The 24,413-nt window shown below is 37.1% G+C and overlaps 1 protein-coding gene and 3 pseudogenes across 1 annotated transcript; all 4 read left to right on the top strand.

Moving 5' to 3' along the window:
* Positions 1-1,248: 1,248 nt before the first annotated feature.
* LOC143553986 (protein ARABIDILLO 1 pseudogene) lies at positions 1,249-3,477 on the top strand (annotated as a pseudogene).
* On the top strand, positions 2,642-5,395 carry LOC143553997 (protein ARABIDILLO 1-like). Its single transcript, XM_077043868.1, has 10 exons — positions 2,642-2,737; positions 2,805-2,885; positions 2,956-3,087; positions 3,172-3,299; positions 3,378-3,465; positions 3,596-3,693; positions 3,909-3,972; positions 4,305-4,477; positions 4,844-5,144; positions 5,219-5,395. Exons 1-10 carry the CDS (start codon positions 2,642-2,644, stop codon positions 5,393-5,395), a joined length of 1,338 nt encoding a protein of 445 aa, XP_076899983.1.
* A 7,466-nt stretch (positions 5,396-12,861) lies between these two features.
* LOC143553998 (protein ARABIDILLO 1-like) lies at positions 12,862-17,268 on the top strand (annotated as a pseudogene).
* Positions 17,269-21,733: 4,465 nt separating this feature from the next.
* LOC143553999 (protein ARABIDILLO 1 pseudogene) lies at positions 21,734-23,298 on the top strand (annotated as a pseudogene).
* The last annotated feature ends 1,115 nt before the right edge of the window (positions 23,299-24,413 follow it).

Raw genomic sequence — 24,413 nt, forward strand, 5'->3', positions numbered from 1 at the left:
AAACTTGTTTTCTATTTGATTGTGTGTTTGTATGGTGTAAATCATCCACTCAAGGAGAGCTCACCTTGGGTGGGTCGGTTCTTGTTTAATGTTATTAACATTTTAACCGACAACGAGATCGTTCACTTATATTATATCTATATATTATCTTCTGTTCGGTCGTTTAATTTACCGCACCCGTCTCGACAGTTTGTATCAAGAGCAAAACCGTTCGAGTTGTCGTTTGAAACCTACGGTTAGGAACCGGCCGGTTTGGACTAATTTCTAGACAAGAACCTTTTAGGCTTTTGTTTCTCATTTCAATAAACAAAACCATATATGAATAAGATCCATTCCAAAAATATATACATTACAAATTTATAATCCATTAAAAAAACAAATTTACAAATTGTTTTCATCAAAAAAGAACAAAGTTGGAAAACAAAACGAATGTTTTGTTATGATTGAAAGTACAAAAGCCCACGTTGGTTCTAATTCTCATACAATATTAAATAACCTACATTCTCTCCTACCCTACCTCACACTTTCATTTTCATTCTCTCTCTCTACACCGTTTCCACCTCTTTCATTCTCACAGCTCTTTCTCTCTCTAAACTACACCATTTTCAGCTTCTTTAACTCAATTCGATCATCTAATGACTTCTGGTTTCTAGATCGGTGTTGCAAGTTATATGTTTTGATCGAAACCCTCATCAAAAGTTTGCTAAATTCTCCAGCTTTCGTTTGATGTTGTTGTATTCATTCTCTTTCTCTCTAAACCACACCATTTTCAGCTTCTTGAACTCGATTCGATCTTCTAAAGGCTTAAGTTTATAGGTTTTGATCTAAAACCCTCATCAGGTTTCACACCATAATCAGCTTCTTGAGCGAATCCGATCTTCTAATGTTTTTGATTCTTGATTGGTGCTGTAAGTTATAGGTTTTGATCGAAAATCCTCTTCAGGTTTCACACCATTTTCAGCTTTTGAAATCAGTCCGATCTTCCAAAGCTTTTGATTCTCAATCGGTGTTGCAAATTATAAGTGTTGATTGAAAACCCTAATCAGGTTTGCGATGTGTCGTAAGATCTGATATCGGCTTAATGAACGCGCTTATGGTGTTGTGTACCTGTGTTAGTTCAGTTCAATCATATGGCATTATTTTATGCATAATTTGGTGCCATTGTATGTTGTGAATTGTTGACGATTTTGAGGTTCAATTTTGGGTGTTTTTTGTAAACTGGTTCAAGGGTTTGTATATTTCTGTTGTAAGATGAATCGTAGGGTCAGAAAAAGACCCCAAAAGTTGGATTTATCAGATCAACCCGAAACGGAGGGTGCAGAATGTTTAAAAGTGAATGAAGATGGACTTGTTAACTGGAATAGATTGCCAGATGATATTATAATTAAGGTTTTTGCTTGCTTGAATTATCGTGATCGAGCCAATTTGTCATCAACATGCAAAAGCTGGAGATGTCTTGGATCATCACGAGGTCTATGGAAATCATTAGATCTCCGTTGGAGCAAAGTGCAGCCTCAAGGTGCTCGTTGCTCACATATCCAAGAACTTCGGTTTAAGGGGTCGGTTGATACCTATCTCCTAAGTAACCTTGAGGCAGAAAACTTGAGAGGATTAAGTGGTGAAAACTGTCAAGTAATAACCGATTTAACTCTTGCCATAGTCGTGGACCGTCACAAGCTTCTTGAAAGCATCCAACTCGGTCCTGACTTTTGTGAAAGGATTACAGGCGATGGAATAGCTATAATAGCTGATCGCTGCCATAAGCTAAAAAGCCTTAGGCTTTCTGGGGTCTCCAATGTCACTACTGAGGCCATAACTGCATTAGCTGATCAGTGCAAGGACCTTCAAGAAATTGCGTTTGTTGATTGTGCAAATATCGATGAAGTGGCGTTAGGAAAGGTCTTGTCACTTCGTTTTCTGTCGGTTGCGGGGACTACAAACATAAACTGGGATTCGGCGTGTGATACTTGGTGCAATCTTCGGTATTTAAAAGGTTTAGATGTTTCAAGAACTGATGTGGCTTCGGAGGCTGCTACGAAGTTAATTTCTTCATTAAAAAGTTTGAAACTTTTGTGTGCGTTTCTTTGCCCGTCATTGGAGGAAGACACCGCTCTTCATACCAAGGCTGATCGTCTTGGTATAACGATGCTCGGTTTCTTTAACAACAAGTTTATAGAACTATCGCATTTGAGAAATAGGTCGAAGAAAGACGAGATTTTGGCTGAGTTTATGACTTGGGCTGAATGGAATCTTTCACATGCACTTTTACGGTTAGCTGAGGTTAACCCAACCAGGCTCGATGAGTTGGTGGTTCTTTTACTAAATCTATTGCAGAGTTCTCAAGAAGATGTTCAAGAATGTGCAGCTATCGGGCTTGCAAATGTTGATGTGGCGCGCGCTGGTGCTGTCATGTATGGTCGCGTAGTTGAGCTTCTTTTACGACTTGCAACGTCTTGGAAAGATGGGATTCAATGCGCAGCAATAAAGGTTGAGTATTTTGTGATTTCTTGATTTAGTAATCATAAAAAAGAGTATTTATGGAATTATGGCAATCTAATCAAATAATTGTTTCTTGTAGGCACTCGCAAACCTTTCAGGAAATCCGGATTTTGCAAACTCGGTGGCAGCAAGTGGCGGCATCATGATTTTTGCAAGCTTAGCAAAATCTAGGAACAGATGGGTAGCTGAAGAGGCAGCTTTTGGGCTTCAGAATCTTGCTGAATGGGATGAGCATAAGGTTTCTCAATTTTCAAAGCTTTTGATTTTCAATTTTATATCTACTAATACAAATAATCTTGATTAAGGGGGCTATTGCTGAATCCGGTGCCATCATAACTTTAGTCGACTTAATCTTCAAATGGCCTAGAGGCGGTGATGAACTTATGGTACGCGTCTTGATTTTATGTCACGTGTTACAAATGAGAAAATTATTTATCAAAAGTTTTTTTTTTTTAGGAACGAGCGGCGGGTGCACTTGCCCATATGGCAAGCAATGATAAGTGTGCCATTGAAGTTGCAGCAGTGGGTGGTATCAAGGCTTTAGTAATGCTTGCTCGTGTTAGCAAGGACGAACGTGTACAAGTACAGGTAATGATATGATATTTTACCTGATTTGAGCGATATTATTTAATATGTTATGTTATATCTTATTTTGTGGTTATTATGGTAAAGGTGGCTGCGGCATTGGCTAATTTAACGGCTTATGGCGATAGCAACACTTTAAATGCTGCAGTGGGACAAGAAGATGGAGCTATTGATGCACTCGTTCTACTTATTCGTTCTGAAAACGAAGCTGTCTGGTTGGTTTTTGATTATTACAGTTATCGAGTTTTGATTATTAAATATTAATATAAACTTTTTAATCTGTTTCTCCACAGCCAAGAAGCGCTTTCAGCATTGTCGAATTTATTATCTGATGACAGAAACCTAGAGCAGATTGTATTAGTTGAGGGTGTTGAAGCGTTGGTATGACGTTTTATCTTTGTTTATTGCACATTACGGTTGTAACTTGTATTGAACATTATATGCAAAATCCTACATTCATTTAGCCTTTTCGATGAATATGGTTATTAAATAAACAACATTATCATTACAGGTTTCTCTTGCACGAAGGTGTACAACGTCCGCTAATGCATATCTTCAAAAGATAGTGGCTAGAACTCTATGGACCTTATCGGCTTCAGAAGCTAACAGGTACATGCAAACATTAACTCTTCACACTCCTATAAAATCTTAAAAACTCACTTATGATCGAACTATTACTTTCAGTTAAAGCATCAATCCATTTTCCCCTTTGAAACTATAACATAACTCTCTATTAAACAATATGCAACTTTCTGTATGATCTTTAGATTTATATTTCAGTTACAGAAAATCTATTAAACCATATTCTGTTTTATTTCTACTAGCATTACAATTGGAAGAGAGGGGGGCGTTACAGCGCTCATAAGACTTGCACGATCTACGACAGAAGTAAGTGGCTGTTTCTATTTTTGGTTTCAATTAACGCTTTCGATGCTTTATATCGTTATTTTTTGAAATTCTGTTACACTTTAGCTTTCATTCTTTTTATGTTTTGTTATTCATTGGCAATACCAAAAAAATATATGTAGTTAGCGAGATTACATGTATGTAACCTTGGGAGCTACTTAAACGCACGCACGCTAACCTTTTATTTAAAGAAATGAAAAGAATATTGCAAAAGAAATCCTGTTTGAAGTAGTTCTCTCGGGTTTTTGCAATAACGAGGAGTTCAATTCATCATCTTAATTATAAATTAATAAAATATTGTTATAAAATATCAGGATGTCGAAGAGGCTGCAGCTGAGGCCCTTCTGCGTCTAACATTCAACCCGAGAAACGCTCTGCGAATAGTGGAAGATGGGAGCGTTTTGGACTTGTATAAACTTAAATCATGCGAGTCTGAGAAGGCTCGTTTCATGATTGCTTTAGTTTGCGCATACATGTGTGATGGCAGGTAAATCTTTAACTAATTAATTATCTTGAATTGAGCTATATATATACTCCCTCCGTCCCATTAAGACTGTCCACATTTCATTTTTTATTTGTCTCACTACAGATGTCCACTTTCAAAATTTATTAGTCAATTTCCAAGTTTACCCTTAAATAAACACAACTAACGTTAATAAACAATATTGATGGACCCAATTTTCAAGGGCATTATTGTCATTTGGTATGCAAAGAAAACAATAATTTAATCTACCTTAAACTTTGTGTTTTCAAACTAAGACACTATGACCGGGACGGAGGGAGTATATATTTTTTTTTGTTAATTTTAATTTGTTCTCAAATATTCTATATTGTTTTGCTATCTTGTACATAGAATGGATGAATATGCTCGGGTAGCAGAAGGTGCTCCAAACAGTTCTGACTTAGAAATGGCAAAGATAGCAGCCTCGAGTTACATTTCACCAGTTTTCATGTGGACCTTTGTTGACCGACGAGCGTTTTCAGGTATCTCTTTATCCACAGCTTCTGCACAGGTGGCACAAATAGTGAAATCTGCCCATATTGCTGAAGCGTGTGATTTGCGATGTAACCAAGCTGAAATTGAACGGATTCTGTCCATGTTGCGTAATAAGCGTCCGGCGCTCAAATCATGTGCTGCGTTCGCTCTTTTCCAGGTCCAACTCGAGTTTACTCTCTTTTAATAACAAATATATTTTTTTTAAACATATTCTAGTTATAAATTTTACAGTTTACTGTTCCGGGTGGGCGATATGCACGCGAACATGTGAACCTGTTGCGAGACTTGGGTGCACTACGTGTTCTTAGGCATGCTGCCGCTGCAGCTGCGGGTTCACTGGAAGCGAAGATATTTTCAAAGCTCGTGCTCAGGAACCTGGAACACCAAGACACAGAGTCTTCAGCATAGATCAAACTTAGAAAGTAATAAATTGGCAATCTGAATTGAATGCCAACAGTTAATACAGTTTTTATGTTCTGAATGCTTCTTTCATAGTCTGTTTGTTTTGAGTTTTGTTATACATGAACATCATAATCTTTTAGCAAAAAATTAATCCAATTTCTTGATGAATGATTAATAATTGATGTGTACTTTATCTAATTTTAACGACAGATACTTTCAAATTATACATAACGATAACTTTGTTTTCAGTAGGATCGGTTTCGCCATTCAAAAGGGGGTGGCAGCGCAGCTTGTTGCCCGCTTATGTGCCTCTCTGTTGTAATTGGATCCTTTTTTTTAGTTAAATGATCTTTTTTCTTAAAAAAAAGTTTAACAACAAATTTCATAATTTGGTAAAAAATTCAAAAGTTGAAGGTGTTTAATGTTATTTTCTTTTTATTCCAAATTTAGCGAGACCATCAATGTTTGTATAAACATTCATGTAGATACATAGTTATTGTATTCAACAGAACAAGAGTTATCGAATGAGAAGACAACCAACTTTCGTGTTATAGCATGCAACGACAACTAAGAAAAACAATGACGACATATCCTTACATGACTAGCAATTGCTTAGCAATTTCAACATGTCCGAGACCTCCGCCAATGATAAGTTTTCCATCAGCCACCACTCGACAAAGTTATAAGAACACGAACACGGAAACTAATCTCAACCAAGATCGACTCTTTTCTGTTTTTATAACTCTTTACACACTAATTACAAACCCATGTCCATCTATTTATATTACATAGCTTCCTAAACATACTTTAATTCGACTCCTACTTTCTAGACTTTCAAACTAATAAAATAAACTTGCAAACAAATAAATAAAGAGATCATTCTAAACATTCAAACTAACACACTTTCTCGATAAATCGTTTCAAGATTAACTTTCAACAAGCTACTACGCACATAGCATAAATCTCCTACAATCATTAACCTAAAAAGTTAAAACGAACCAGTAGTCCAGAAAGTTGATCAGCTTTGTCTCTCTCGAACAGCAAGCTCAACCAGTGCAAGAGAGTATTCCATGGTGGTTCCCAGGCCTTGACCAGTAACAACTTTTCCATCCATCTGGACTCGTGAACCAACCTCAGTCGCATGGGAAAATAGCTATCGTCTCCATTAAGACGTTATGCTTATATTTTTAGGCATCGAACATTGGCTGCAACATTGAGAACAGAACAAGAATTTGGTGATAAGATGCGTTATAAATTTGTGTTTTGACAACGAAGAAATGGGAAATATTGATGCTCAAAAGGCGTTGGCGGATGCTGCAATAAAATATGATATGAACATCGAAAATCTAAAGAAAATGCGGCGTTATTCTTTTCGAGTTAATCTATATTGCATTATGTGTCTAATGGTGTGTTGGAATGAGGTTTCAAATTGCCTTGGTCACAAAGGACACATTCCGTGATATATATCTTCCACAACTACCTTCTTAAAATTAGTTGGTCCTTGTTTGCGTTTTGGTGTTAATTTCGAAGGTTCAGAACATTGTTCGTGTCACTTCGTTACTTAGCAAATGCCGTGTTACTTAGCATTTCGAAGGTTCAGAACTTTATTCTGGATTGCTTTAGCTAATTAGTGCCCGGATCTTCAAGAAATTGCATTTGTTGATTGTGAAAGTATTGATGTCGCGGCATTAGTTAGCAAATGCCGTGTCACTTCGTTACATGTCTGTTTCGTGGACCCTCGACGTAGACTGGGATTTGGCACGTGAATCTTGGAGTCGTTTTCCGAACTTAAATCTGCGTTGAGGGGTGGCCGCATCACCATATATTCTTGCAAGATTAGTAAATTAAATTTATGAATAGATTGGTGGCTAATAAGGACATTGGCGGGCTTTATCTTCTCAACCTTCAAACTTTATATTTGATTCTTCCATTGCACTTCTTGGTTCTATCAAGATTATATCCTTCAAATGCATTATGATATATCTTAGCACAGTTTATAACAAGTCATTTAATTATTTAAATATTGCTATAAAACATCAGGAGACTGTTCATGCGACTGCTGTTGGGCCCTTTGGAGTCTAGCGCTCAACCGGCCCCAGAAGGCTCTACAAATAGTGGAAGATAGAGGCATAATGGTCTTGTTTAATCTTTCATCATCTGCGTCGAAAATGGCTGTGTCATAGATGCTTTAGCTTTCGCGTACATGTTTGATGGTAGGTGAATTATTAAGGAATTATGTTGAATTAACTTATATATTTCTTGTTAACTTTTGTGGTAAAAGTTTCTATATTAGCTTGAAGTACATTGAAACTTTTGTGTTGACTTTTGTTGACCTAAAAGCGTTTTCTGCTCCTTTAACATCGGCTAATTCTGCACTTTTGGGCATTGGCGCAAGCAGCCAAATCAGCCAGTATTGTTGAAGTAGGCCGGTATATTGTGATGCAACCAAGCTGAAATTAGACGGTTTGTATCCATGTTGCGTAGTAAGTGTTCGTTGCTCAGATCGTGAGCTGCATTTGCTCTTCTTCAGGTCAGACTTGACTTTTTCTATTTTTAGTTATACTAAATAAATAATATAAAAAAACTAGATTTTAATGAATTATGACTATAAACTTTATAGTTGCAAGAATTGGATGCCCCGTGTGTTGTTAGGGATGCCATGGCCGCAAATGCAGTCCACTAGAAGCTAAGATAATTGCATGGATTGTGCTTAGGAACCTGGAGCACCAACAAACATTTAATTGTCTAGTTATTCTGTATGTGGTGATCTAACGGCAAAAAGTTACCGTCAGCTGACTTAACCTAGCCATAAGAAGCCCTTAAATGCCTCTAAGTTATCTCCAGTTCATGGGAAACCCCACACGCCCGAAAGCCCACCGGTGATAAAACCCGGACAGCCTCAGTATCGAACTGGAGATCACAAAGATCATAGTCTTTCTTAATTAATAAGATTGATCCAACAACTAGAACCGACCGCACCTTCCCGACCCATAGCTCGGGTTCGGGAATAAACTACAAAATACCTCACACAACTTTTATAGTTCGTTGCAATTTCATATTTGATCCGATTTATTTTAGACCAAAAGTTTTAAATGTCTTGTTTTTAATTATAATCTTAAAAACATATATAAAGCCATCTATTTGAAAGTAATCAATATTGCTTGCCTTCAAATGAGAGATTACACCCAAATAAATAGAATAGTTGCCTAACAACCTATGCACTATTTTAGGAGACTAAATCAAGATATAAATGACAATATATAATACTAAAATATATGTTACTAATATTCCTCCTCAGCTTGAGCGTGCAAAAGATGAAACGTTCAAGCTGTTTCGAAACGATTCAAATAATTGTCTTGGAAGGCCCTTAGTGAAAATATCCGCATATTGGAACTCGAACGGCACGCGAAGAACTTGAATGTGACCAATTTGAACCTTTTCTCTCACGAAGTGTATATCCATTTCAACATGTTTGGTGCGCTGATGTTGAACAGGATTCTCGGCAAGATAGATTGCAGAAACGTTGTCACAATAAACGATTGTGGCTCTAGTGACCGGAGTTCCAAGTTCGAGAAGTAAGTTGCGGATCCAAGTAGCTTAAGCGACAGCGTTTGCTACCATGAAATTCCAATCGAATCACATGTGGAAATTCCAGTTGAATCGCATTTGAAATTCCAATCGAATCGCATTTGGAAATTCCAATCGAACCGCATTTGAAAATTCCAATCGAATCGCATTTGAAAATTCCAATCGAATTGAATTTGGAGATTCCAATCACATCGCATTTGAAAATTATATTCGAATCACATTTATGAAAACAAATCGAATCACATTTTTAGAAGCAAATCGAATCGTATTTCTGAAAACGAATCGAAGCGCATTTGTAGAAACGAATCTAATCGCATCTCCTGTGCGATTCGTTTGTACTTAATGTTCCTAGACATATTTTGCTGCTTTTTGAGGATTGTATGGTTTGATAATCTGTTTGTCAAGATGACACATGATCCCGAGTTGTTGAAAAGTTACATAATGCTTGAAAATGAGGCCGAAATCACAACAAAACCTCCTAAGCTGTTGATATTTGAAAGTAACTTTAAAGAATTCAAATGGAGATTTAAAAATTATATGAGAATAACTGACTTTGCATTTTTTAGATCCACTGAAAGGGGACCTCATAGGCCTACTACAGACACTGAAAATGGACAAGTTGATATTCCTATTGAGAGCTACACTAATGAAGATAAAAAGATAATACTTGATGACGAAAAGGCCTTCTCTAACTTTAAGAGAATGCACAACCACTAAAGGGCTTTGGGATGCCTTGGTTGAGAAGTTTGAAGACAATATAGACATGAGAAATAGCCGGATGGAAATTTTGAGAGGAAAGTTAACATATTTATTCACATTCAAGGAGAATCGGTTGCAAACCTCATCAGCAGATTTGAGAAATTGATTACCAAAATGAGAAGTTCCGGAATTATTTATGAAATGTCAGAAATCAACAAGTTGTTGAATTCACTGCCTTACATGTGGAACAATAGTGTGACTAACATTAAGAGAACAAATAATCTGAACACTACAACCTTATCTTACTTGACCTCCACCACAAGTCATTTGAGATGGATGAAAAGCTCAGATTGAAAAACCATGTCATTTCTCTCAACAATAGTGTGACTAACATTAAGAGAACAACTAATCTGAACACTACAACCTTATCTTACTTGACCTCCACCACAAGTCATTTGAGATGAATGAAAATCTCATATTGAAAAACCATGTCATTTCTCTCAACCATGCTGGGGTTTCTACAGGTTCAGGAATCAACACTTCTTTTCTAAGTCAATCTCATCCAACTGTTCATCAGTTAACAGGGTGAAAATGTAGAACAGAACAATTCCTTCAAGTCATCCGTGGGTCAATCAAGATCGTCAAAAACTAACTCCTTTCAAGATGCAGTCAACCAAGTTGTTGAGAAAGCTCTCAAGGCCCATGGGATCAATAAACCTTCAAGAAACAAGACAAGCAGCTTGAGTAACTCCACCACTCAAGTTGATGACTCTCAAATTGCACTGTTCAATGCCTTTCTGGCTAGTCATAAGCAACCGCTACAAGGAAATCTGTTGCCTCCGTCTTTTCAACAATGAGACATTCCAGAAATCAACGAGAAAGACCTTGAGAAGATGGATATCAAGTATCATATGGCCATGACTGTTCACAGGGCCACAAACTTAATGAAGAAGCATGGGAAGAACAACTTCTAGGATTCTGATGGCAAACACGTTGGGTTTGACAAAGACAAGCTCCGTTGCTACAACTGTAATGAGATAGGTGTGATCTAATTGTTGGTTTGCTATATTACAACACGTTTATTTGATGTAGATGTCGTGCTCTAATAAAAAAAGTATTTTGAAAAGTTAAATACCTTTAACTAGTACGGGTAAGTAAGGCCGTCTTCACGAGGAATCAGTGACCAATTAATTAACTCTAGGCAGACAGACGATGTCAAGCAATTTGAATTAATTTGGTTGTAAAACGTTTTGAGAAAATATTGATACACCTCAGGTTCAGGAAATATAACAAACTGAATAATTATAACTCCTGTCAAATGGAAGTTTAAATTGATAAATATTTACTATACACAACAGTTTGATTGTGATAATTCACATAACCTAATCCGACGAATTGACACAACTGAACTTAGTCTACCTAATTACCAGCTTATTAGTATAAAACTCCTCAAGGTTTAACGATCAAAGGTAAACGGTTCAACGACTATAAGATCTTAATCTAAAATGTCAATGAACACAAATCAATTGATTTAATGAGATAGAATCCCAGAAAAAATATAAATAGATGTTTTAATAAATTCAGCAAACGTAAAGATTCAATCAACAAAATCTTAATAAAAAATTAATCCACACATAGAAACCATACACCTGAAGTGGTCAAGAAGGGGTTAGCCTTGCCTTTGCATCTTGAGTAGGTCGATTATCGTTTGGAAGGATGAATTAATGGATGATTTAGTGATTTAGTTAGGGTGTTAGTTTGGTGAGTCCTTGCTCCAAGATCGTCCAAAGCTGCTAGGGTATGAAGATAACTCGACTTAGGGTTAAACCCGGGCTTAAATATGGAAACAAATAATCAAAAATTGCCTTTTCGCGTCCCGTGTAACGCAAGATACGATAGGGCCACCGTAGCTTACGTGGGCCCAGCTCCAACGATGTCAACATTCTGCGTTACGGTGCCTGCTACGACATTTTTTGCCCAGCCACCATCGTAAGCTACGATGGAGCCACCATAAGTTACGGTGGAGGTAACACCCAAATCTTCAATTTTCATTTTTTATGCTTGTAAAAGGTATGTAGGTTCTACTTCACGGAGATCTGATGTAGTTACTCGTCACTATGAATAATTAATGATAGAAACAAAAGTTATAAAATACTCATAACAAGGTTCAACTCCACGAAGATCTAATGTAAAAAGGGGAGACAAAGACGGAGGAGAGAGAAGCCGAAAAAGCTTGTTGGTTTCTAAGTCCAACTCCATGATCAAAACTTCTGTGAACGATAGAGAGAGATCGGTTCATGACCTAAACTTAGTCTATGAGTTTTTCGTTCGAAATAACCAACATACAAATTTGTTTGAAGTGCTCTTAATTATGATGGCCGGGAGACAAAGGCAGGTGTGTGAGAAGCCGAAAAAGCTTGCTGGTTTCCAAGTCCAACTCCATGACCAAAACTTCTATGAACGATTTCCATCAGAATTAAACGATAGTGAGAGATCGGTTCATGACCTAAACTTAGTCTACGAGTTTTTCGTTCGAACTAACCAACATACAAATTTGTTTGAAATGCTCTTAATTAAGGAAAAAATACTTGACTAAAACACCTCAATAAACAAACCAAGTATGTATATTAATTTATACCAATATAATAAAATTAAAATAAGTATTACAAATTAATAGTACATTAATAAAACAAATTAATTAACAATCATTTTCATTGAAAAAAAACAAACGAATGTTGTTATGAAAAGCCCAAGTGGGTCCTTTTAGGGTTTTGCTACTCCACTCAATTCATTAGCACTATATATACTTAATACCTAGATTATCGCCTACCCTACCTGACACTTGTGTCCTCTTTCATTTTCTCTCTCTCTACACCTCTTTGCACCGCTCATTCTCTCTCTAAACCACACAATTTTCATCTTCTTGATATCATTTTGATCTTCTTAAGACTTCTGGTTTCTTGATCGGTGTTGTAAGCTATAGGTTTTGATCTAAACCCTCATCAGACTTGATGTGAAGTAGCTAAATATATATAAGATCTGATATCTGAGCTTATGTTCTTGTGCATCTGGTTTAGTTTAGTTTGATTACATGGCATTCTTATATGCATATTTGGTGATTGATTGAAGGGTTTTTGTTGTTATAATCTTTAGTGTATATTTCTTTGTAAAATCTTTGTTGTAAGATGTATCGTAGGGTTAGGAATAGAACCCAAAAGTCGGATTTGTCGGATCAACCCGAAATGGAGAGTGAAGATTGTCATATAGTTGATTGGATTAGATTGCATGATGATTTAGTAGTTAAGATTTTTACTCATTTAAGTTACCGTGATCGAGCAAACTTGTCATCGACTTGCAAAACCTGGAGATCAGCTGGATCTTCATCAAGTTTATGGCAATCGATAGATCTTCGTCCTCACAAATGTGAGTCAGGTTTAATGAATGTGTTGTCCTCAAGGTGCTCGAATCTAAGAAAACTTAGGTTTAGTGGATCTGACAGTATGGATTCACTAGTTAATCTTAGAGCTGAAGGTTTGAGAGAATTAAGAGGTAGTTACTGTAGGGAAATAACTGATGCAAATCTTGCACACATCGTGGCCCATCATTCGCTTCTTGAAAGCATCGAACTTGGGCCTGATTTCTGTGAAGGGATTACTAGCGAGCAGTGGCGGACCCAGGATTTTTTGTCGATGGGGTCCCAATTTTTCGGTTTACAAAATTTTTCGGGTCGGTCGTTATTCGGGTCGGGTCGAGGCGAGGAACATAATAAAACACGGAACTATGGTGTCATTGGAAACGAGTAAGTACAAAGAATCTAAATTAGAAACTAGATGAAACATACACTTTTAATTCATACCCGAAAAACATGAACGTAATCTGATGGAAGGTCTTCCAAATCAATTTTCTTAGATGTATTACTTGAAGAAGACGAGGGCTCAAACTTTCTTTTCAATGATTCTTGCATAATTAACCCTAAAGTTCAAGTTTTTAAGAAAACTAAGTCACAATCTAACAACAATATACAACATACAATAACCAATATGAGTATAAATGTATAATTATATATAAAATCAATCAACTAATTAGCCCTAAAATTACCTTTAGTTTGAGACAAAATCAGAGGAAACAAAGACTTATAAGACCAAAGAGGGGTGAACGGTGGCTGGAGTGAGTCGGAGGCTGGCGGATATGGGCGGAGATGAGCGGAGGCTGGCCGGAAAAACTGAGAGAGGCGTGAGTTAGGGATAAGCAGTGGGGTTGAGATGTGTGTGGAGGGTGTTACGTCTGATGAGTTGGGTTGGGATATGTTAAAACCCATGGGCCAAAAGTCAAAACTAAAACTAATATAAAGTAAATTTTTAAAAAACGAAATACATAAAAAAACGGGAAAGAGCAAGGCTCGAACTCGGGTCATTCGTGTGGTATTGGAAGGGGGTTTCCACCAGACTAGAATGGTAATATTGATATGGGGTCCAAGTGTTAATTTATATGGGGTCCTTCAAAAATTTTCTATATCGCTTCTAAATAAATTTTAAAAAACATTGGTGTCCCGGGACCCCGACGGCTACTATGTAGGTCCGCCCCTGCTAGCGAGGCAGTAGTCGCTATAGCCTTAGGCTGCCCTAGGCTCAAGAAACTTAGGCTTTCGGGCATATCAAATGTAAATTCTGCAGCCATTAGTTCTTTAGCTAATAACTGCCCGCATCTTCAAGAACTTGCATTTGTCAATTGTTTAATAATCGATGAAACGGCGTTAGGAAATGTGGTGTCACTTCAATTTCTTTCGGTTGCTGGTACCACACATATAGACTGGAATTTGGCTGGTAATTCTTGGGGCAACCTACGAAATTTAGAAGGTTTAGATGTTTCTAGAACCGACGCGGTTCCATCTGTTGTTAGGAGGTTGTTTAGGTCATTAAACACTTTGAAACTTTTGTGTGCATTTAATAGTCCTTTATTAGATGCTGACGCCGATCTTCATGACACGGCTAATCGCCTTGGTATAATGATGCTCGGGGTTTCTTTAATGATACTTTTAAAGAACTGTCTCGTATGTTTCCCGGCACTTTCTCTGAATGGAGAAACCGGCTAGGGAAGAAAGAAGGGAATTTGGATGAGTTTATGAGTTGGGTTGAATGGATTCTCTCATTTGCGCTTTTACATATAGCCGATTGGCTTAACACAGCCGGGTTCGAGGAGTTTTGGGTCAATCAAGGGGTGTGTCTCTTGCTTAATTTATTACAAAGTTCTCAAGAAGATGTCCAAGAATATGCAGCCATGGGGCTTGCGGCTTTCACGGTGGTGGTTGATGGTGTACCGATGGTTAATGCGATACTTGCTGACGCCGTCATAATAAGTGGCGGTGTTGAGCTTCTGTTGGGTCTTGCAACATCTGTGCAAGAAGGTATCCAAAAAGAAGCCACAAAGGTTGAATTATCTTTTATGATTTCTAGATTTATTTATCACAAAAGAGTACTTCTTGGGGCAGTTTAATAAAATAATTGTTTATTGTAGGCAATTGCAAATCTTTCTGTAGATCCGGTTTTTGCAAAAACTGTGGCGGGGCGTGGTGGGATCACCATTCTTGCAAGCTTAACGAAGTCTCTGAACCGATGGGTGGCTGGAGAGGCCGTTGGAGGGCTTTGGAACCTTTCTTCCTTTGATGAGCATAAGGTTTTTGGTTTTATTATTTGTTTGTCAAATTTCGAAACTTTGGCTCTTGGTTAAAATTGTTACTAATTTGGTTAATCTTGATTAAGGGAGCTATTGGTGAAGCTAGTGTTATTAAATCTTTAGTTGACTTAACCGTTAAGTGGCCAGGGTTCGACAAACTTCTGGTATGTCTCTTGATTTGTGCCACGTCTTACAAATGCGGAAATTGTATAATACAATATATTTTTCTTTTTAGGAACGGGTGGCGGGTGTACTTGGCAATTTGGCATTTGATGATATGTGCAACATGGAAATGGCGGCACTTGGTGGCATTAATGCTTTAATAACACTTGCTTGCATCTGCGAGTGCGAGGACGTGCAAAAAGAGGTAATAATATGATATTAATTAACGTGTAAAGTGAAATATCTAATTATCAAGAAATGTGATATCTTATTATGGTATAGGCTGTCCGAGCATTGGGTAATTTAGCACTTGACGATAGAAACCGAGAATATGTTGCATTAGCAGGCGGTTTGGAACCCTTGGTATGATAATTTATCTATTGACATTGACTTCTGGTACCTTTGTTTATTGCACACTGAGGTTTTATTGATGATATATGCAAAATCATGCACTTCATTTATTATAAATTTGACAAAAATAGTTGTATGATTTATTGTTTCATTACAGGTTGCTCTCGCAGAAACGTGTATTACCGCTTCTCCAAGTCTTCAGGCGAGAGTGGCTGTTACTCTATGGTCGTTGTCGGCTTCAGAATTCAATAAGTACATGCAAATATTAACCATTTACATTAATCTAACTATATATATATATATATATATATCCTAACTCACAAAGTAATTACCTTTTGTATCCAAAGATGATTAAAAAACATGTAACTTTCTATATGATTTTTCGATTTTGTATACGATCTTATGGTTACAGGAAATCGATTAATCATTATTTGTTCCATTTCTACTAGAATTACAATTGGACGAGAGGGAGGCGTCGCGGCTCTTATAAGGCTGGCAACAACGAACATACAAGTAAAGGCTTATTTATTTATTTACTTATTTTAAGAAATTCACTTCTTGTTAATTTGTTAAGTTTGATATAAAGTTATTAAAATGTTGCTATAAAATATTAGGATGTCCAATCAATGGCTGCTGGAGCCCTTTGGTGTCTAGCATCCAGCCCAGAAAACGCTCTGCGCATAGTCGAAGATGGGGGGATTCCGGTCTTGGTTGGTATTTGTTCAACAGGGTCCCAAATGGGTCGTTTCATGGCGGCTTTAGCTTTGGCATACGTGTTTGATGGCAGGTTATAATTTGAAGTTTTATGTCTTGTTATTTTTGTCCAATTACTATATTGCTTAATTATATATATTTTTTCTTTTATCTTGTATAGAGTGGAAGATTACGCTCCGGTAGACTTTGAAAGTGCAAGAATAACAAACTTGAAGTGCATTGAAGATTTTGTGTCGATTTTTGTTGACCCACATATGTTTACTGGCGTCTCTTTATCATCGGTTTCTGCTTCGTTGGCACAAGCAACAGAAGCTGTCTGTATTGTTGAGACAGGTCAATTACTATGCAGCCCAAGTGATATTAGACGGTTTGTATCCATGCTGCGTAATAAGTCTCCGGTGCTGAAATCCTTTGCCGCATTTGCTCTTCTTCAGGTCAAACTCATCATTCCTCTTATTTTAACAAAACTAGATTTTAACAGTTTTTGATTATAACTAGAATTACAGTTTACTGTTCCTGGTGGACGAAATGCACGCCACCATGTGAACCTGTTGCAAGAGGCGGGTGCATCACGTGTTCTAAGGGTAACTTCCGCGGCAGCTGCTGGTCCATTTGTAGCGAAGATATGCGCAAAAATCGTGCTCAGGAACCTGGAGCACCAAGAGATGTCTTCAGCAGATCAAGTTAGATAGCAATAAGTCAACCTGAATGTCAACAGTTATATATACTCTTTTATATTTTGATGTATTTGTTTGAGTTTTGTTTGTACCAGAAACTCTTTTTCTTCTTCTAAACTGGTTAGTTTTCAAGATCTGTTTCGAAAGTCAATTTACATATCTTTGGGTTTGAGTCTCACAATATTTTGGCTTTGCTCTAGATTACATTTTGAGGTTTGAAATCGTGTGGTACGTGCGCATTCAAAACAAAACTTTGTGACTTTCTTAGGATTTGATGAAAACGAATCCAAATCACAATGAAAAGACGAACTAAATCAATCATAGGCAATTTAAAACACACAAATGAATAGGTGAAGAACATTGCGATGTCGATTGTGACAAATGATAATATCTAGAAATACTTGGGATGATTTCTTCAGAAAAGCACACTTTATTATTAAAACTAACAAATTCGAACGAATTCTCAGCAAGGAGCTGAATAATAAACACCCAATTGTACAACACGGAAACCGCCTAACAATCTAGGACATCAGAAACAAAAGTGACAGAATGATAACAACCTAAACCTTCAACCCAATAGGAGCACAAGACAAGGATCAGCCAACAAAATTAGGAGGAGACACCAAAACGTAACAGCAACGAACACATGAGTGGACCAAAACACAAGGACAGAAAGGGATTCTCGATACCAATAATCACTAAATGAGTGTAAATTATAACTGAGACCCCAACCTCGAGCATGATAGAACTTCACTTCACACCATTAATCTAACACTGACTAGTCGAAACCTTACTCTAAGGGAATTCTCCATGTGGTTTATGAATTCTGCTGCTTCATTGTTCAATTGGGTGATTCACGCTTCTATTTCCTTCTGTTTTCATTTGCTTAAACCCAATATGCATGCATTACCTTGGTGATGAAATATTAAGGTCAATTGCAGTGACGGGCGTAGTAAATTTCTCACTTCAGTAGACTACCGCTATTTACTCACATGGTCGGTTATGAATTTTACCCTATATTAGTAAAAAAAAGTCACATGGAAGCCGACCCATATACCACAAGGGTAGGTCCGCTTCTAGCCAATTGGGGGCCTAAAGCCTTAGTTTCACTTCACTGTCCCTTGTGTAGGTCATAAGAACGGATCAAACAACAAAGTTTTTGAATCAATCTCACTTACTAGCTAGCGAAAATCACTAGTAAGCAACCGAGATCTTGGATCTTGTGAGTGTTTGTTATTACCCGAAATGGATAGAAAGGAAGAGTAGGGGGAGAGAGTTGGTGAAATGAAAAAGTTATTGTTTTTCAAAAGGTTGTTTGTAGCATGTGTATGCTTCACCTTTTATAGGTGAAGCTATGCCATGCTTGTTTCTATTATTCACGGCCCAATTGGCTCAATATTACATGGTCTCGGCCCAAACATACAACAAGTAAACCATATAAGCTACCTTGATATATCGTAATTAAAGCAAACAAATGCAAAAGACTAAATTACAAAACGGGCCCCTACACCTTGGGCTGAGCGTGTCGTAACATATTCCAATATCTGACTACCTAAGTACCTAAGTATACACCAAGGCTCAAGTTTGTTTGTATTTATGGGTTAAACGAAAGGAACAACCTCGTCAACAACGTCCACTTTGGTTAAGAATACGTAATTTTAAGTTATTATTCTCACTCAGTTTCGATCTCAAATGCTACATAAGTCTACACATTTATCTACATAATCATCCATTTTCAAATCATCACTCTCGTAAATTTAAAAGAAATTTTCAACATATCAACCCATATGAAGATATTAGTTTCTAGTTTGCAGTGACTATATGATAGATGCATAAGAAACGAATAAAACAAACATACGCTTCTCTTTCATGAGGATAGATAACACAAAATCTCAAGTCAGTAACAAGCGTTCTAAGATACCTATAATAGATCTGAACATGCCGCTATTAGTATCTAATAATGATAAAAAAACATAAATTCAAATAAAGTTCTCTAACGCTCATTACAAAGTTTGACTCCATAGACACCAAGACAATTGTGAAATAGAAAAGTTGAAAAACTTTGATGACTTCCAAGTCCAAGGTCCATTACCAAAGACTTCCATGAATGTTTTCTTAGAAGATAGAGAAAGGAGATCGATTCATGATCTGGGTTGGGTCCATGAGTTATACGTTACTAAAGACCAACAGAAAATTAAGTTTGTGACTCCCAGTTAGGGCTGTCCAAACTGTTCGCCGCTCGTTCGTCGTCCGCTCGAAAAATGCTCATTCGATTTAGGCTCGGTTTGGAAGTGAGCCGTTTGGTTTGGTTTGGTTCGGTTCGTTTTGCTCGGTTTGGTTCGGTTCGTTTTGCTCGAATTATTTTTATTTATTAGTTTTATATATAAACTTTATGTATATATATAGAAGTATAATAGTTTTTTAAAGTTTTTAAGATTTCCCTATTTTGTGTTGAATTCAAAGTTCAATTTTAAACCATAGCTGCTTGTTTTATATATGTTTTGTTGTTAACTTTGAGTTTTATACATTTTAAAGGTGAAAGTTTAGATGATTTAGAGTTAAAATTTTTGAATTAATGATATTTTGAAGTTTTAAAAATTTAAAATTGGAAACTTTGTATGAAATCAAGCAAAACCAAACCTAACCAAGCCGCTCGGTTTCAAAACCAAACCAAGTTCAAGCATAAAGATATTGCTCGTTTATTTAAATTCAATCCGCTCGGTTCGGCTCGCTTTCAAACCAAACCAAGTATGAGCATGTCTGCGTTCGGTTCGGTTCGTGAACAGCCCCACTCCCAGTGCGTTAGAAACGCTCTTAAGACGAATCCTTAGGGGTGTTTGGGTGGGCTTCTAAAACTTGCTTATTTGCTATTTGTTTATTGAAAAGCAAAAGGTGTTGGGTAAAGCAACTCAAAAGCTTCAAAGTGAAGCTTTTCAAAAGTTGATTTTGCTTTTCAAAAGTTGATTTTGCTTTTCGAAAAGAAAATAAGCAAAAAAGTAAAATTATAAGCTCACTCAAACACCCCTTACTCTAAAAGGCTCCATTTCCATAAATGAAACCATGTAAATATATAAAATGATGAAATGAAAACGAAACCAAGTAACTGCTAAGAGCCTTAATTACTTCCCTACCTCTTTGAAAATGAAAAGGATAAAACCTGTTTGGTGTTATTGTGCATGATAAAGCAAGTGATTGCTGATTTTGGAAATAGTGTTGGAAAAGGGCTAACTTGATTCAATGCCGGTCAAGGGAATTATCGAGCTGTTTATCATTGTTGCATCAAGTTTCGGTTAAAAGCTATTATATAAAGTCTCAAATCCATCGGTCTCTTTTTTTAGAGGTGAAGTAGATTGGGTTCCTAAAAAGTTAATATGTGGCAGGTAGAGATGGATAGAATCTCAACTCTTGTTGCCCTTTCAAGAAATATTTAGGTGGTTTCGGTGACTTGTAGGCTTTGCAGTGATTACAAGGAAACTGCGACCATATTCTTGCGGGTTGTCACTTTGCTACCTTAGTTTGACAATTTAATTAGTGCCATTTACCTCCAATCTATGCATTACTCCGTTCCTGATTTGCTAAAAATTCAAGAATATAGTAACTTGGGTCATAGAAAACAAGAAAGGATGTCATTTTTGAAAAAAATCGGTTTGCTTGTCCAAGACTATAGTGGATCAAAAACTGATCTTCTCAAAAGCATTGTGTGGAAAGATTGATATAATTTAAAATAGTGATTTGGTTGTTTAGTTTAGTTTCTAAAAATATATAAATAATAAATATATATTAAGAAAACATATATATTAGAAATTTAGAATATATCATTTTCATTGAAATGAACAAGGTGGAACACAAATCTCGACAACAAGTGTTCTTATGATTGAAAGTACAAAAGCCTATGTGGGTCTTTTTAGTTTTTTTTTCGTTTTCTTCTCATTCTCATCTGACACAATAAATTAAATACCTAGATATTCTCCTACCCTAGCTCACATTTGTGTCCACTTTCATTCTCTCTCTCTCTCTCTCTCTCTCTACATCGTATCCACCTCTTTCATTCGCACCGTTCAATCTCTCTCTAAACTACACCATTTTCAGCTTCTTGAACTCGATTTGATCATCTAAAGGCTTCTGGTTTCTAGATCGGTGTTGCAAATTATATATAGGTTTTGATCGAAAACCCTCATCGGTGTTGTATTCATTCTCTCTCTAAACCACACCATTTATAGCCTCTTGAATTCGATTCCATCATCTAAAAGCTTCTAGTTTCTAGATCGGTGTTGCACATTATAGGTTCTGATCGAAAACCCTCATCAGGTTTGCGGGATTCGCCAGGTTTCGTTTGATGTTGTTGTATTCATTCTCTCTCTCTCTCTCTACACCATTTTCAACTTCTTAAACTCAATTCGATCATCTAAAGGCTTCTGGCCATCATTAGATCTGAAATCCTCATCAGGTTTGATGTGTTGTAAGATCTGAAATCTGCTCAATGTATGCGCTTATGTTGTTGTGTACCTGCGTTAGTTCAGTTCGAGTATAGGGCGTTCTTTTATGCTTGCAGAAATTGTGATTAAAGCTCGATTAATGTTGTGAAATGGTGATGAGATTTTGAGGTTCGATTTTGGGTGTTTTTTGTGATTTTGTTATAAGTATTTAGTGTATACTTCTGTGTAGAATCTTTGTCGTAAGATGAATCATAGGGTTAGGAAAAGAACCCAAAAGTTGGATTTATCAGATCATCCTGAAACGGAGAGTGCAGATTGTGATATAGTGAGTGAAGACGCTGGAGGTGTTAATTGGTTTAGGTTGCCTGATGATGTATTAGTTAAGGTTTTTACTCATTTAAGTTATCGTGATCAAGCAAATTTGTCGTCAAGTTGCAAAACCTGGAAATCACTTGGATCTTCGTCGGATTTATGGCAATCATTAGATCTCCGTGCTCACCAAATCCAGTCGGGGCTAATGAATTTTCTGTCTTCAAGGTGCTCAAGTCTAAAGAAACTTAGGTTTAATGGATGCGATACTATGGATTCACTAAGTAATCTTAGAGCCAAAGCTTTGAGAGATTTAAGAGTTGGCTATTGTCGGACGATGACCGATTCAAATCTTGCACACATTGTGTCCCATCACAGGCTTCTTGAAAGCATCGAACTCGGGCCTACTCCATGTGATAACATAACAAGCGAGGGTATAGTCGCTATAGCCTTAGGCTGCCCAAAGCTAAAGAAACTTCGGCTTTTGGGGGTAAGACATATAAATACTGCGGCCATAACTGCTTTGGCTACTCATTGCCCGATTATTCAAGAAATTGGGTTTATCAATTGTGCAACTATCGATGGAGCAGCGGCGTTAGGAAGTGTCGTGTCACTTCATTTTCTTTCGGTTGCGGGGGGCTTACGCTTAGACTGGGATTTGGCTAGTAAATCTTGGTGCAACCTTCCTCATTTAGAAGGCTTAGATGTTTCTAGAACCAATGTGGCTCCAGGGGCTGTTATGAGGTTGATTATGTCCTTACAAAGGTTGAAACTTTTGTGTGCAATTGAATGTCCTTCATTAGAGCTTGTTGCTGATCTTCATACCAAGGCTAAACGTCTCGGTATAACGATGCTTGGTTACTTTAACGACACATTGAAAGAACTATCTCGTATATTTCCCGGCACTTTGTCTGAATGGAGAAACCAGTCGGGGAAGAAAGACGGGATTTTAGATGAGTTTATGATGTGGATTGAATGGATTCTCGCACATGTGTTTTTAGAGATAGCCGGGATTAGACCACCTGGGTTCGAGGATTTTTGGGTCAATCAAGGGATAGATCTCCTGCTCAATTTGTTGCGGAGTTCTCAAGAAGATGTTCAAGAATATGCAGCCACCGGGCTTGGTGAATTCACGGTGGTGGTTAATAATGTAGCGAGGGTTGATGCGGTAATTGTTGAAGCCATCATGAAAGGTGGTGGTGTTGAGCTTCTAGTAGGCCTTGCAACATCATTGACAGAACAGATCCAATATGAAGCAACAAAGGTTGAATCTTTTGTGTTTTCTTGGTTTATTTCTTAGGGCAACTTAATAATATAATTGTTTACTACAGACAATATCAAATCTTTTGGTGGATCCGGCTTTCGCAATGTCTGTTGTGGGGCGTGGTGGAATCAGCATTCTTGCATGATTAACAAAATCTATGCACCTGTGGGTGGCTAAAGAGGCTGCTGGAGGGCTGCGGAATCTTTCTGTCTATGATGAGTATAAGGTTTTTGGTTTTATCATTTGTTAGTCAAGTTTCAAAACTTTGATTCGGTTAAAATCTTTACTAATACGGGTAATCTTGATTAAGGGAGAGATTGCTGATACTGGTGCCATTAAAGGTTTAGTTGGCTTAATCTTGAACTGGCGTGGTTCCTACAGTAGTTGAACTCTGGTACGTGTCCTGAATTTGTGTCGCGTGTTACATATGAGGAAATTGTATGTTACAAAATATTTTGCTTTTTAGGAACTGGTGACGGGCGCACTTGCCACTTTGGCAACCGATCATAAGTGTGCCATAGAAATTGCTGCAGCTGGTGGTATAAATGCTTTAGATACGATCGTTCGCTATAGCGATCGCGTGAACGCGCGAGAACAGGTAATATCAGAATAATATTAAGTCTGCTGGTAAAAGAACAAGTTAATTAATGTCTAAAGTGAAATAAGTAACAAAACATGATATCTTATTTTGGTATAGGCAATTCGAGTATTGGCTAATTTATTAGAGGATGATACAAATCGAGAACACGTTGCGTTAGCTGGTGGTGTTGAATCCTTGGTATGATATTTTATCCATTGATCACTTTGACTCCTGGTACCTTTGTTTATTGAACATTTTGGTTGTATTGAAGATATATGCAAAATCCTACACTTCATTCGTTTAAATTTGACCGAAATCGGTTGTATCATTATTAGTATGATTTATTGTTTCATTACAGGTTGCTCTTGCGAAAACGCGTATATATAATTATCCAGATCTTCAAGTGAGAGTGGCGGATGCTCTATGTGCCCTGTCGGCCGCTTCAGAAGCCAATAGGTATATGCAAGTATTAACCCTTCACATTTCTATATAAAACTTACAATGACAACTTTTGATGTAACTATATATACCTTAACTCACTAAGTATTTAAGTAACCATTTGTATCCTACA

This window comes from Bidens hawaiensis, unplaced genomic scaffold (assembly GCF_021521415.1).
Source record: "Bidens hawaiensis isolate Kalapana, Puna unplaced genomic scaffold, B.hawaiensis_p1.1 tig00017468_1, whole genome shotgun sequence".
Classification (NCBI taxonomy): Eukaryota; Viridiplantae; Streptophyta; class Magnoliopsida; order Asterales; family Asteraceae; genus Bidens; species Bidens hawaiensis.

Excerpts from the sequence above, each read along its gene's own strand:
- LOC143553997 (XM_077043868.1), top strand. The coding sequence starts at position 2,642 with ATGATTTTTGCAAGCTTAGCAAAATCTAGGAACAGATGGGTAGCTGAA. Across the intron at positions 4,478-4,843 it reads GCATACATGTGTGATGGCAG|AATGGATGAATATGCTCGGG; the intron begins GTAAATCTTTAA and ends TCTTGTACATAG. Across the intron at positions 5,145-5,218 it reads CTGCGTTCGCTCTTTTCCAG|TTTACTGTTCCGGGTGGGCG; the intron begins GTCCAACTCGAG and ends TAAATTTTACAG.